Genomic DNA, 15,742 nt, shown 5'->3' with positions numbered 1-15,742 from the left:
TTTTATTTTTTTAAACTGTAACGTCCTTTGTTTTTCTCAGTCGTGAAACAACCGTCAGGACCGGTCAGCAGATTCGGGTAAGATGAAGGGAGGAGGGGTGTGTCTCTTTATTAACAACAGCTAGTGCACAATCTCTAATGTTAAGGAAGTCTCAGGTTTTGCTTGCCTAAGTTAGAAAACCTCATTATAAGCTGCAGACCATACTATTTACCGAGAGGGTTTTTATCAATATTTTTCATAGCTGTCTATTTTACCACCACAAACTGATACTGGCACTAAGAATGCACTCAACGAGTTATATAGGGCCATAAGCAAACAAGAAAATGCACATCCAGAGGCGGCATTTCGTGGCCGGTGATATTAATGCAGGGAAACTGAAATCCGTTTTACCTCATTCTTACCAGCATGACACCTGTGCAACTACAGGCGACAAAACTCTAGATCACCTTTACTCCACACACAGTAACGCAAACAAGGCTCTCCCTCGCCCTCCCTTTAGCAAATCTGACCATAACTCCATCCTCTTGATTCCTGCTTACAAGCAAAAACTCAAACAGGAAGTAACAGTGACGTGCTCAATACGGAAGTGGTCCGACAAAATGGATGCTAAGCTACAGAACTGTTTCGCTAGCACAGACTGGAATATGTTCCGGGATTCATCCGATAACATTGAGGATTTTACCACATCACTCACCGGCTTCATTGATAAATGCATCGACGACGTCGTCCCAACAGTGACCATATGTACATATCACAACCAGAAGCCCTGGATTACAGGCAACATCCACACTGAGCTAAAGGCTAGAGCTGCCGCTTTCAAGGAGCGGGACACTAATCCGGACGCTTATAAGAAATCCCGCAAACAGGCAAAGCGTCAAAACAGGACTAAGATGGAATCCTACTACGCCCGCTCTGACGCTCATCAGATGTGGCAGGGCTTGCAAACTATCACTATCAGCCGCAAGCTGCCCAGTGACACGGGCCTACCAGACAAGCTAAATGCCTTCTATGCTCGCTTCAAGGCAAGCAACACTGAAATATGCATGAGAGCCCCAGGTGGTCCGGACGACTGTGTGATCTCGCTCTCCATAACCGATGTGAGTAAGATCTTTAAACAGGTTAACATTCAACTGGCCACGGGGCCAGATGGATTACCAGGATGCATACTCAGAGCATGCGAGAACCAACAGGCAAGTGTCTTCACTGACATTTTCAACCTCTCCCTGACCCTGTCTGTAATACCTACATGTTTCAAGCAGACCACCATAGTCCTTGTGCCCAAGAACGCCAAGGTAACCTGTCTAAATGACTATCGCCCCGTAACACTCACATCTGTAGCCATGAAATGCTTTGAAAGGCCGGTCATGGCTCACATCAACACCATCATCCCGGACACCCTGGACCCCTCCAATTTGCATACCACCCCAAAAGATCTATAGATGACGCAATCTCTATTGCACTCCACACTGCCCTCTCCCACCTGGATAAGAGGAACACCTATGTAAGAATGTTGTTCATTGACTACAGCTCAGCGTTCAACACCATAGTGCCCTCCAAGCTCATCACTAAGCTCAGGACCCTGGGACTGAACACCTCCCTCTGCAACTGGATCCTGGACTTCCTGACAGGCCGCCCCCAGGTGGTGAGGGTAGGCAACAACACATCCGCCACGCTGATCCTCAACATGGGGGCCCCTCAGGGGTGTGTCCTCAGTCCCCTCCTATACTCCCTGTTCACCCACGACTGCGTGGCCGTGCACGACTCCAACACCATCATTAAGTTTGCTGACCACATTGCTATGGTAGGCCTGATCACCGACGACGATGAGACAGCCTATAGGGAGGAGGTCAGTGACCTGACAGTGTTGTGCCAGGACAACAACCTTTGCCTGAATGTCAGTAAGACAAAGGAGCTGATTGTGGACTACAGGAAATGGAGGGCCGAGCACGCCCCCATCCACATCGACGGGGCTGTAGTGGAGCGGGTCGAGAGCTTCAAGTTCCTCAGTGTCCATATCGCTAAGGAATGAACATATGGTCCACACACACCAACACAGTCATGAAGAAAGCATGACAACGCCTCTTCCCACTCAGGAGGCTGGAAATATTTGGCATGGGCCCTCAGATCCTCAAAAAGTTCTACAACTGCACCATTGAGAGCATCTTGACTGGCTGCATCACCGCTTGGTATGGCAACTGCTTGATATCCGACCGCAAGGCGCTTCAGAGGGTAGTGCGTACGGTCCTGCCATCCAGGACCTCTATACCGGGTGGCCCTACATATGTTCAAAGACTCCAGCCACCCAAGTCATAGACTGTTCTCTCTGCTACCGCACGGCAAGCGGTGCACCACGTCTGGAACAACAGGACCTTGAACAGATTATACTCCCAAGCCATAAAACTGGTACCCCGTGTATATAGCCAAGTTATCATTACTCATTGTGTATTTATTCCTTGTATTATCTTTCTATCATTTGTCTATTTTTCTCTCTGTATTGTTGGGAAGAAATGTAAATGATTTGTAAGGAAAACACCAAAACAATATTTTGGAGGAACACAGAGGAGGGAGAAGGATGAGGGGTTGGAGGATAGTGGGCAGAGACCAGAGAAAAGCAGCAGAAGGCAGATATTTTCCCTTCTTCCAGCACTGATGAAGAGCCCTGGGCTTCCTGTGTGGCAGGTGGTGGGGAGGATAATCCAGGTAAATTATTTAATGCATGGAGGGAGGGACAGGAAGGACAAGGGAGGGGTGGGGGCCAATGGGGTTGGGGGAAAGGTGTGCACAACAGGGAGGGCTAATTGTGGCCTGGTAATCCTTCCCTGGCCCCCACCTGCTCCTCCTCCTGAGCGAGAGCTGCTGAGGTAGGCCAAGCAGGAGACGATTCCACCCTGGTTCTGGACGCTTCAAACAGACGTAAGGGGTACCGAGGAGATTCCTTTAGGCCTATTTACTGGGTACCTGGACAACACTGAAGATTCACCATAGAATGAGGCTTTGCCTCTTACCTGTCCTTTTTCCTGCTTTCTGAAGCACATCATTCAACATGGGAGAAGTTCAAAAGGTAATCCCGCTACCTTCTGCTGCCGATCTTTGAGTTTGATGGAAATGAACATCTTGGGTTATTCAGAGACAGACTGTTTTCCCTTTTCAATAACAAACTAACTGACGATTTGACACAATCTCAGCTAATAAAATGCATTGTAGTCCCTTACAAGCTTCCTAATTGCTTTTTTTCTGTGTCTGTTTGTAATATCCTCTTCTTTCTTGTTTTTCTTAGGGGTTTTTCTCAGTCCTACAGAAATTAAAAGGAACCACAGAACAGGAACTTCGGATAGTCCTTCTGGGTCTAGACAACGCTGGCAAAACAACGCTGCTAAAACAGCTTTCATCCGAGGATGTCAACACCATTACTCCTACACAGGTCAGATCCAATCCTGGCATGCTCTGAACTTACATAAGCAGGCCACTGCAGTTTTGTAATGACAACTCTGTGACCCGCCTCCATGGCAGGATATTACACTTCCTTCCTCAAGTTGTTGCCGAAGGCTTCCACGGAATGGCACTTACTCAATGGTAGCCGGATGTCAGATGTTTTTTTAACCTGCTGTTTCAAAATCTGATCTTTGATCAAATCAATGTCTTCTACCAAACTATAATCATTCTTGGATCTCTAAATGGGTGACATGGGTGAGAAAACAATTGCATATTAACCTCAGCTAATGGCACCATTGGTAGCAAGTAAAGCCACTCATCCCTAATAGCAGTTAAAATAGATGCAAAGGATTGTCACACTTCATGTCAGACATGGAAAGGGAAATAGATGGCATGAGTCAGACATGGAAAGGGAGATACAGTGGCTTGCGAAAGTATTCACCCCCCTTGGCATTTTTCCACTTTTAAGATGCAATATATTTTTATTTTTTTATAAACAAGAAATAAGACCAAAAAAATGAAAACTTCAGCATGCATTACTATTCACCCCCCCAAAGTCAATACTTTGTAGAGCCACCTTTTGCAGCAATTACAGCTGCAAGGCTCTTGGGGTACATCTCTATAAGCTTGGCACATCTAGCCACTGGGATTTTTGCCCATTCTTCAAGGCAAAACTGCTCCAGTTTGCAGACTCTGGGGCCTTTCAGAACAGGTGTATATATACTGAGATCATGTGACAGATCATGTGACACTTAGATTGCACACAGGTGGACTTTATTTATCTAATTATGTGACTTCTGAAGTTAATTAGTTGCACCATATCTTATTTAGGGGCTTCATAGCAAATGGGGTAAATACATATGCACGCATAATTTTTCCGTTTTTTATTTCTTCGAATTTTTTGAAACAAGTTATTTTTTTCATTTCACTTCACCAATTTGGACTATTTTGTGTATGTCCATTACATGAAATCCAAATAAAAATCCATTTAAATTACAGGTTGTAACGCAACAAAATAGGAAAAACACCACTTTTGCAAGGCACTGTAGATGGCCTGATCCCAGATCAATAAATCAAATGTATTTTATGAAGTCATTTTTGCAGAAGCAGTTGTCATAAAGTTCTTTACAAATACCCAGCCTAAAACCCAATGCAGAGGCAGATGCACAGTGGCTAGGAAAAACTCCCTAGAACGCAGGAACCTTGGAAGAAACCTAGAGAGAAACTAGGCTCCGAGGTATGGCCACTGGCCAGGCCTCTTCTGGCTGTACCGATGACTTTACAAGGGTCAGGTCACTCCAGAGGGTTATACTGCAAAGCAGGATCAATGAGTTAGCCAGCTAACTTCCCTAAATATTCTGAAATAACTTGACATTTTTTTAGAAAGATTAGCTTGAAATGGGTATGGTCTAATTGACTCAACAACCAAAAACACATGGCTAACTCAATGATCCTGCTTTACAGTATATCCCTCTGGCCAAGAGCTCTGGAAGTAAACAAGTAGTGTCATCAAATATCGACACGTTGTCCATTCAAGTTCATCATAGTAGTGTTGAATGATTTGGTTGGTTTTTCATATGTTCGAAGGCAATAAAAGACAGTGCTTGTTTAAGCAGTCGGTTTATGCAGACTTTGCACAAAATAGCACATTGACAATAGTACATTTAGCTAGACTAAGAATAGAGACTAGGCTGTGACTTTAATCCGGGGGTTGAAGATGACTTAACCATAAAGGCAGAGAGGGTGCGACACACATTGTGTAAGGCCTAGCTAAAAATAGAGGGTAAAGGTTTATTATCATTGTACATGTCTGTCTTGTAATGTCAGAATGTTACAAACAAATGCTTATTTAGAGACACTAGTACAATATTAAGGCTGTGTTCTGTTAAACTGTGTTACCTCCGAATTCTGCGCCTCCATTGATCCCAAAGGGCTTCAACATTAAGAGTCTCACGTCTCACGGAATGAAACTGAACGTGTGGGACATCGGAGGACAGAGGAAGATTCGGCCCTTCTGGAAGAAATATTTGGAAAACACAGATTTGTTGGTGTGTAAATGATCTCTCACTTTGTCCTATTATACAGCGGCTTCAGAAACTATTCACACCCCTTGAATTGTTCCACATTTTGTTGTGTTACAGCCTGACTTTAAAATTGATTCAATTGAGAATTTGTGTCACTGGTCTACACACAATACCCCATAATGTCAAAGTGAAATTATGTTTTGAGACATTTTTACAAATTAATTAAAAATGAAAAGCTGAAATGTCTTGAGTCAATAAGTATTCAACTCCTTTGTTATGGCAAGCCTAAACAAGTTCAGGAGTAAAAATGTGCTTAACAAATCACATAATAAGTTGCATGGATTCACTGTGTGCAATAATATTGTTTTTAACATGATTTTTACATTATCTCTAAGGTCCCTCTGTGATGCGTGTGATAGAAGGAGTCAGGCGCATGAGAGTAATACGCATCCAAAGAGTTTATTCCGTCGATAAACAGTTGCGCAAGCATGTGACAACAAAACTCAGGCACAGGGGAAATATCTACCCTGGCAACAACAAGGTAAGGGTAGCTCAACCGAGCTACACACAGCTCACTACAAACAATCACCCACACAGACAAGGAAGCAGAGGGAACACTTATACATTGACTAATTGGGGATAAGGACCAGGTGTGTGTGATTAATTAGACAAGACAAGTGGAGTGATGATAAATGGATCGGCAGCAGCTAGTAAGCTGGTGACGACGAACGCCGAAACCTGCCCGAACAAGGAGGAGAGGCAGCCTCGGCGGAATTTCAAACACAGATTCAACCACAAAGACCAGGGAGATTTTCCAATGCCTTGCAAAGAAGGGCACCTATTGGTAAAAGGGTAAAAACAAAAAAAGCAGACATTGAATATCCCTTTGAGCATGGTGAAGTTATTAATTACACTTTGGATGATGTATCAATACACCCAGTCACTACAAAGATACAGGCGTCCTTCCTAACTCCGTTGCCAGAGAGAAAGGAAACCGCTCAGGGATTTCACATTGAGGCCAATGGTGATTTTAAAACAGTTAAATAATTTAATGGTTGTGGTATGAGAAAACTGAGGATGGATCAACAACATTGTAGTTACTCATCACTTTTTATTTTATTTATTTTTTATTTCACCTTTATTTAACCAGGTAAGCCAGTTGAGAACAAGTTCTCATTTACAACTGCGACTACTAACCTAAATGACAGAGTGAAAAGAAGGAAGCTTGTACAAAATAACAAATGTTCATAAACATTCATCCTGTTTCCAATAAGGCCCTAAAGTAAAACTGCAAAAAATGTGGCAAAGGAATTAACTTTATGTCCTGAATACAAAGCGTTATGTTCGGGGCAAATCCAACACAACACATCACTGAGTACCACTCTTTATATTTTCAAGCATGGTGGTGGCTGCATCATGTTTTGGGCATGCTTGTCATCGGCAAGAACTAGGGAGTTTCTTTGGATAAAAATAAACAAAATATAGCTAAGTACAGGTAAAGTCCTAAAGGAGAACCTGGTTCAGTCTGCTTTCCAACAGACAATGGGAGACAAATTCACCTTTCGGACAATAACCTAAAACACAAGGACAAATATACACTGGAGTTATTTACCAAGAAGACATTGAATATTCCAGAGTGGCCTAGTTACAGTTTTGACTTCAATCGGAATGAAATTTTATGGCAAGACTTGAAAATGGCAGTCTAGCAAAGATCAACAACCTATTTGACAGAGCTTGAGGAATTACAATACCAGTCAAAGTTTTGGACACACCTACTCATTCAATGGTTTTTCATTATTAAAAAAAAAAATTACATTGTAGAATAATAGTGAATACATAAAAACTATGAAAGAACACATATGGAATCATGTAGTAACCAAAAAAGTGTTAAACAAATAAACATATATTTTATATTTGAGATTCTTCAAATTGCCATCCTTTGCCTTGATGACAGCTTTGCACACTCTTGGCATTCTCTCAACCAGCTTCATGAGGTAGTCACCTGGAATGCATTTCAACTCACAGGTGTGCCTTCTTAAAAGTTAATTTGTGGAATTTCTTTCCTTCTTAATACATTTGAGCCAATCAAGATAGGGGGTATACAGAAGATAGCCCTATTTGGTAAAAGACCAAGTCCATATTATGGCAAGAACAGCTCAAACAAGCAAAGAGAAACGACAGTCCATCATTACTTTAAGGCATGAAGGTCAGTCAATACGGAATATTTCAAAAACTATGATGAAACTGGCATAGGAATGGAAGACCCAGAGTTACATCTGCTGCAGAGGATACGTTCATTAGCGCTACCAGCCTCAGAAATTGCAGCCCAAATAAATGCTTCACAGAGTTCAAGTCACAGACACATCTCAACATCAACTGTTCAGAGGGGACTGTGTGAATCAGGCCTTCATGGTCGAATTTCTGCAAAGAAACCACTACTAAAGAAGAGACCTGCTTGGGCCAAGAAACACGAGCAATGGATTTGGTGTCCAAATTGGAGGTTTTTGGTTCCAACCGCCGTGTCTTTGTGAGACGCGGTGTGGAGGAACGGATGATCTCCGCATTTGTATTTCCCACCGTAAAGCATGGAGGAGGAGGTGTTATGGTGTAGGGGTGCTTTGCTGGCGACACTGTCTTCAAGGCACACTTAACCAGCATGGCTACCACAGCATTCTGCAGCGATACGCCATCCCATCTGGTTTGGGATTAGTGGGACTATCATTTGTTTTTCAACAGGACAATGACCCAACACACCTCCAGGCTGTGTAAGGCTATTTTACCAAGAAGGAGAGTGATGGAGTGCTGCATCAGATGACCTGGCCTCCACAATCCCCCGACCTCAACCCAATTGAGATGGTTTGGGATGAGTCAGACGGCAGAGTGAAGGAAACGCAGCCAACAAGTGCTAAGCATATGTGGGAACTCCTTCAAGACTGTTGGAAAAGCATTCCAGGTGAAGCTGGTTCAGAGAATTCCAAGAGTGTGCAAAGCTGTCATCAAGGCAAAGGATGGCTATTTGAAGAATCTCAAATATAAAATATATTTTGATTTGTTTAACACTTTTTGGGTTACTACATGATTCCATATGTGTTATTTCGTAGTTTTGATGTCTTCATTATTATTCTACAATGTAGAAAATAGTAAAAATAAAGAAAAACCCTTGAATGAGTAGGTGTGTCCAAACGTTTCACTGTTACTGTAAACTAATTATAATGTGCAAATATTGTATAATCCAGGTGTGCAAAGCTCTTAGAGACTTAGCAGAAAGCCTCACTGCTGTAATTGCTGCCTAAAGTGAGTCTAACATGTATTGACTCAGGGGTGTAATATTTCTGTATTTAATTTTCAATGTCTAAAAAAAAAGTCTAAAAACATGTTTTCACTTTGTCATTATGGGGTATTGTGTGTAAATGGGTGAGAAAATAAATCAATTTAATCCATTTTAAATTCAGGCTGTAACACAAAAAATGTGGAATATGTCAAGGGGTATGAATAGTTTCTGAAGGCACTGTATCTGTAATATGCTTCAGAGAGTAAAATAGAAGCCATTTACTACAGTTAGGTTTAGACCACAGTCTGTTTCATTGCTTAGAGAAAACACTGGACATTAGTTTACTTCAGAATCTTGAATATCAATAAAAGTTAGATACCGAATAGAGAATCAGTCTTATACAGTGAGGGAAAAAAGTATTTGATCCCCTGCTGATTTTGTACATTTGCCCACTGACAGAGAAATGATCAGTGTATAATTTTAATGGTAGGTTTATTTGAACAGTGAGAGACAGAATAACAACAAAATCCAGAAAAACACATGTCAAAAATGTTATAAATTGATTTGCATTTTAATGAGGGAAATAAGTATTTGACCCCCTCTCAATCAGAAAGATTTCTGGCTCCCAGGTGTCTTTTGTACAGGTAACGAGCTGAGATTAGGAGCACACTCTTAAAAGGAGTGCTGCTAATCTCATCTTGTTACCTGTATAAAAGACACCTGTCCACAGAAGCAATCAATCAATCAGATTCCAAACTCTCCACCATGGCCAAGACCAAAGAGCTCTCCAAGGATGTCAGGGACAAGATTGTAGACCTACACAAGGCTGGAATGGGCTACAAGACCATCGCCAAGCAGCTTGGTGAGAAGGTGACAACAGTTGGTGCGATTATTCGCAAATGGAAGAAACACAAAAGAACTGTCAATCTTCCTCGGCCTGGGGCACCATGCAAGATCTCACCTCGTGGAGTTGCAATGATCATGAGAACGGTGAGGAATCAGCCCAGAACTACACGGGAGGATCTTGTCAATGATCTCAAGGCAGCTGGGACCATAGTCACCAAGAAAACAATTGGTAACACACTACGCCGTGAAGGACTGAAATCCTGCAGCGCCCGCAAGGTCCCCCTGCTCAAGAAAGCACATATACAGGCCCGTCTGAAGTTTGCCAATGAACATCTGAATGATTCAGAGGAGAACTGGGTGAAAGTGTTGTGGTCAGATGAGACCAAAATCGAGTTCTTTGGCATCAACTCAACTCGCCGTGTTTGGAGGAGGAGGAATGCTGCCTATGACCCCAAGAACACCATCCCCACCGTCAAACATGGAGGTGGAAACATTATGCTTTGGGGGTGTTTTTCTGCTAAGGGGACAGGACAACTTCACCGCATCAAAGGGACGATGGACGGGGCCATGTACCGTCAAATCTTGGGTGAGAACCTCCTTCCCTCAGCCAGGGCATTGAAAATGGGTCATGGATGGGTATTCCAGCATGATAATGACCCAAAACACACAGCCAAGGCAACAAAGGAGTGGCTCAAGAAAAAGCACATTAAGGTCCTGGAGTGGCCTAGCCAGTCTCCAGACCTTAATCCCATAGAAAATCTGTGGAGGGAGCTGAGGGTTTGAGTTGCCAAACGTCAGTCTCGAAACCTTAATGACTTGGAGAAGATCTGCAAAGAGGAGTGGGACAAAATCCCTCCTGAGATGTATGCAAACCTGGTGGCCAACTACAAGAAACGTCTGACCTCTGTGATTGCCAACAAGGGTTTTGCCACCAAGTACTAAGTCATGTTTTGCAGAGGGGTCAAATACTTATTTCCCTCATTAAAATGCAAATCAATCACGTTTTTGACATGCATTTTTCTGGATTCTTTTGTTGTTATTCTGTCTCTCACTGTTCAAATAAACCTACCATTAAAACGATAGATTGATCATGTCTTTGTCAGTGGGCAAACGTACAAAATCAGCAGGGGATCAAATACTTTTTTCCCTCACTGTATGTGTGACAAGATGAGAAATATCCCTCCTATTTCCTCTTTCCTCCAGATATATGTCATAGACAGTACAGACAAGAAGCGGTTTGAAGAAACTGGACTGGTAAGGCCAACTGAAATAGTAGTCATACTCTATTCCAAGTTTTTTAACAGTTAGCCTTGTATTATAATAGTGGATATGCAAACCTGTAATTGCTGACAACACAAAGATGTAGTCCACATACTATGCTCCTCTCTGGAATAACACTGCTGACCCCTCAGGAACTGTCAGAGCTGATCGATGAGGAGAACCTGAAGGGGGTTCCCGTGCTCATCTTTGCCAACAAGCAGGACCTGTCCACGGCCTCGCCTGCCAGCGAGATTGCAGAGGGCCTGAACCTTCACACATTACGCGACCGGGAGTGGCAGATCCAGGCCTGCTCAGCTTTCTCTGGAGAGGGAGTTCAGGTAGGCCACAACATCTCTGAAAATAGGACAGAAAATGTCACATTCAGCGTTTAATGAAGTTAGAGGGACACCATATCACAATATAAAATAACAACGGTACAATCCTCTGGGACTTACAAGACGTATTAAAGGCATCATCGAGTGCCAATTCAGTGGACTCAGTTGGTGTTCATGTTCTGTTCCTCCTCATGTAGTACATGAGGGGGAGTGCTGTGCGCACTGCAGAAAAGGTCCTCTTCTCACTCTGTTCATGTAGTAAAATAATTGGAGCCCACAGGAGAATAAGTTATTCTCTGTTAGCCACCATGTCATTAGTAGGATCTTTCCAGAACCTTTAACTGGGTTTCACATAGTGTGCAGCAGATTATGTCACTACAGTTTCCAGTAGGACAACATCTCATTAGCGGTGAAAATTAAGAGCTAAAACAAACTATTGGAGGGCAGACAAATGTTTTGCCTCATTGTCGTGACACCACATGAATGCTGTGTAAAGCTCCAGATTAGCATCTGCACCTGAGTACTGTCCTGGAGGATCAGGTCAGGAGGTCAGACCCCAACATAACGCCTTACTATGTGTCCCATGAAATACGTAACACTGTAGCTACAGTATACACTACCAGTCAAGTGTTTGGACACACCTACTCATTCAGGGTTTTTCTCTATTTTTACTATTTCTTACATTGTAGAATAATAGTGAAGACATCAAAACTATGAAATAACACATATGGAATCATGTAGTAACCAAAAAAGTGATAAACAAATCATAATATATTTTATATTTCAAATTCTTCAAATAGCCACCCTTTGCCTTGATGACAGCTTTGCACTCTCTTGGCATTCTCTAAACCAGCTTCATGAGGTAGTCACCTGGAATGCATTTCAATTAACAGATGTGCCATCTTAAAAGTTAATTTGTGGAATTTCTTTCCTTCTTAATGTGTTTGAGCCAATCAGTTGTGTTGTTACAAGGTAGGGGTGGTATACAGAAGATAGCCCTATTTGGTAAAAGACCAAATCCATATTATGGCAAGAACAGCTCAAATAACCAAAGAGAAATGATAGTCCATCATTACTTTAATACATGAAGGTCAGTCAATATAGAACATTTCAATAACTTTTAAAGTTTCTTCAAGTGCAGTTGCAAAAACCATCAAGCGCTATGATGAAACTGGCTCTCATGAGGACCGCCATAGGAATGGAAGACCCAGAGTTACCTCTGCTGCAGAGGATAAGTTCATTAGAGTTACCAGCCTCAGAAATTGCAGCCCAAATAAATGCTTCACAGAGCTCAAGTCACAGACACATCTCAACATCAACAGTTTAGAGGGGACTGTGTGAATCAGGCCTTCACGGTCGGATTGCTGCAAAGAAACCACTGCTAAATGACACCAATGAGAAGAAGAGAACTGCTTGGGCCAAGAAACACAAGCAATAGACATTAGACCGGTGGAAATTTGTCCAAATTGGAGATTTTTGGTTCCATCAGCCGTGTCTTTGTGAGACGCGGTGTGGGTGAACGGATTATCTCCGCATGTGTAGTTCCCACCGTAAAGCATGGAGGAGGAGGTGTTATGGTGTGGGGGTGCTTTGCTGGCGACACTATCTGTGATTTATTTAGAATTCAAGGCACACTTAACCAGCATGGCTACCACAGCATTCTGCAGCGATACGCCATCCCATCTGGTTTGGTCTTAGTGGGACTATCATTTGTTTTTCAACAGGACAGTGACCCCACACACCTCCAGGCTGTGTAAGGGCTATTTTACCAAGGAGAGTGATGGAGTGGTGTATCAGATGACCTGGCCTCCACAATCCCCCGACCTCAACCCAATTGAGATGGTTTGGGATGAGTTGGACCACAGAGTGAAGGAAAAGCAGCCAACAAGTGCTAAGCATATTTGGGAACTCCTTCAAGACTGTTGGAAAAGCATTCCAGGTGAAGCTGGTTGAGAGAATGCCAATAGTGTGCAAAGCTGTCATCAATGCAAAGGGTGGCTATTTGAAGAATCTCAAATATAAAATATATTTTGATTTGTTTAACACTTTTTTGGTTACTACATGATTCCACATGTGTTGATGTCTTCACTATTATTCTACAATGTAGAAAATAGTAAAAATAAAGAAAAACCCTTGAATGAGTAGGTGTGTCCAAACTTTTGACTGGTACTGTACATCTACGTCCGGTATATGGTGTAATTGCTTTGTAATTTTTAAAATGTAATGTGTATATGTGATCTTTTTGTTCTCACAGGATGGCATGAACTGGATTTCCAACAACATTGTGAATAGGAAGAAAGCTGACTAACCCCTGAATATACAACATGCTGCTTTCTAAACACATACTTTTGTGTGTTTCATGACAACTCTGTACATATGTTGACACCCAATGCAATGGTGACAGGTTTTATAGATGAAGCTATCTATCTGAAGATGCCCCAAAACATTTGAGATCTTGCTGGCTTCTCAAATCCAGCCACAGGAAAATGGATTGAAGGAGGGGGTCACAACAGAAACAATCAACAAGAGAAAAAACACTTAACTTCCAGTCCCATGAACGGTTATTGCCAATGCTCTGGAATGATACTTATTTGATTTAGTCTATGGAAGAAAACTATTCTTGAAGAGCACAAGTAATCCAAGGGACAGAGCATTTCATGTGTAAATAGTCCCACAAAAACATCTCTCTTTAGTTTTAGGCACATGAATAAGGCAAAATTCATACACTAAGAAAAAAAGGTTACATTTATAGTGTCACTGTTTATACATTATTTGTTTATTGTGTGAATTGAGACTGTGATATAAAATAAATATTGAATTGGCAGAATCTGCACATACTTGATGTGATATGCATGATTTGTTTGTACCATAAATTACCCCTATAGACAAGCACCATTCCGTCGCCTGCCACTGTTTGTTGTCATTGCTCATATATACAGTTGAAGTCGGATGTTTACATACACCTTAGCCAAATACATTTAAACTCAGCTTTTCACAATTCCTGACATTTAATCCTAGTAAAAATCCCATGTCTTAGGTCAGTTAGGCTCACCACTTTATTTTAAGAATATGAAATGTCAGAATAATAGTAGAGAGAATGATTTATTTCAGCTTTTATTTCTTTCATCACATTCCCAGTGGGTCAGAAGTTTACATACACTCAATTAGTATTTGGTAGCATTGCCTTTAAATTGTTTAACTTGGGTCAAACATTTCGGGTAGCCTTCCAACAGCTTCCCACAATAAATTGGGTGAATTTTGGCCCATTCCTCCTGACAGAGCTGGTGTAACAGAGTCAGGTTTGTAGGCCTCCTTGCTCGCACACGCTTTTTCAGTTCTGCCCACAAATGTTCTATAGGATTGAGGTCAGGGCTTTGTGATGGCCACTCCAACACCTTGACTTTGTTGTCCTTAAGCCATTTTGCCATAACTTTGGAAGTATGCTCGGGGTCATTGTCCATTTGGAAGACCCAATTGCGACCAAGCTTTAACTTCCTGACTGATGTCTTGAGATGTTGCTTCAATATATCCACATAATTTTCCTTCCTCATGATGCCATCTATTTTGTGAAGTGCCTCAGTCCCTCCTGCAGCAAAGCAACCCCACAGCATGATGCTGCCACCCCCGTGCTTCACGATTGGGATGGTGTTCTTCGGCTTGCAAGCTTCCCCCCTTTTCCTCCAAACATAACGATGGTCATTATGGCCAAACAGTTCTATTTTTGTTTCATCAGACCAAAGGACATTTCTCCAAAAAGTACAATCTTTGTCCCCATGTGCAGTTGCAAACCGTAGTCTGGCTTTTTTATGGCGGTTTTTGAGCAGTGGCTTCTTCCTTGCTGAGCAGCCTTTCAGGTTATGACGATATAGGACTCGTTTTACTGTGGATATAGATACTTTTGTACCTGTTTCCTCCAGCATCTTTACAAGGTCCTTTGCTGTTGTTCTGGGATTGATTTGCACTTTTCGCACCAAAGTACGTTAATCTCTAGGAGACAGAACGCGTCTCCTTCCTGAGCGGTATGACGGCTGCGTGGTCCCATGGCGTTTATACTTCCGTACTATTGTTTGTACAGATGAACGTGGTACTTTCAGGCGTTTGGAAATTGCTCCCAAGGATGAACCATACTTGTGGAGGTCTACTGATTTATTTTGATTTTCCCATGATGTCAAGCAAAGAGGCATTGAGTTTGAAGGTAGGCCTTGAAATACATCCACAGGTACACCTCCAATTGACTCAAATTATGTAAATTAGCCTATCAGAAGCTTCTAAAGCCATGACATCATTTTCTGGAATTTTCCAAGCTGTTTAAAGGCACAGTCAACTTAGTGTATGTAAACTTCTGACCCACTGGAATTGGGATACAGTAACTATAAGTGAAATAATCTGTCTGTAAACAATTGTTGGAAAAATGACTTGTGTCATGCACAAAGTAGATGTCCTAACCGACTTGCCAAAACTATAGTTTGTTAACAAGAAATGAGTGGAGTGGTTGAAAAACAAGTTTTAATGACTCCAACCTAAGTGTATGTAAACTTCCGACTTCAACTGCAGCTCAGTGGATGTCGTTGCAT

General features: G+C 42.1%; 1 protein-coding gene across 1 annotated transcript; it reads left to right on the top strand.

The window, feature by feature from the left end:
• Nucleotides 1-3,043: 3,043 nt before the first annotated feature.
• On the top strand, nucleotides 3,044-13,476 carry LOC311142572 (ADP-ribosylation factor-like protein 3; the record flags this gene model as incomplete). Its single annotated transcript, XM_084178248.1, has 6 exons — nucleotides 3,044-3,061; nucleotides 3,278-3,421; nucleotides 5,364-5,480; nucleotides 10,777-10,827; nucleotides 10,986-11,171; nucleotides 13,423-13,476. The coding sequence occupies 6 exons, from the start codon at nucleotides 3,044-3,046 to the stop codon at nucleotides 13,474-13,476; spliced, it is 570 nt and encodes a 189-aa protein (XP_084034374.1).
• Nucleotides 13,477-15,742: the final 2,266 nt, after the last annotated feature.

The sequence above is a fragment of the Coregonus lavaretus genome (assembly GCF_964263955.1).
Source record: "Coregonus lavaretus genome assembly, chromosome: 15".
Lineage (NCBI taxonomy): Eukaryota > Metazoa > Chordata > Actinopteri > Salmoniformes > Salmonidae > Coregonus > Coregonus lavaretus.
Note: the sequence above shows the minus strand (reverse complement) of the source record. Positions and strands in the feature narration are given on the sequence as shown.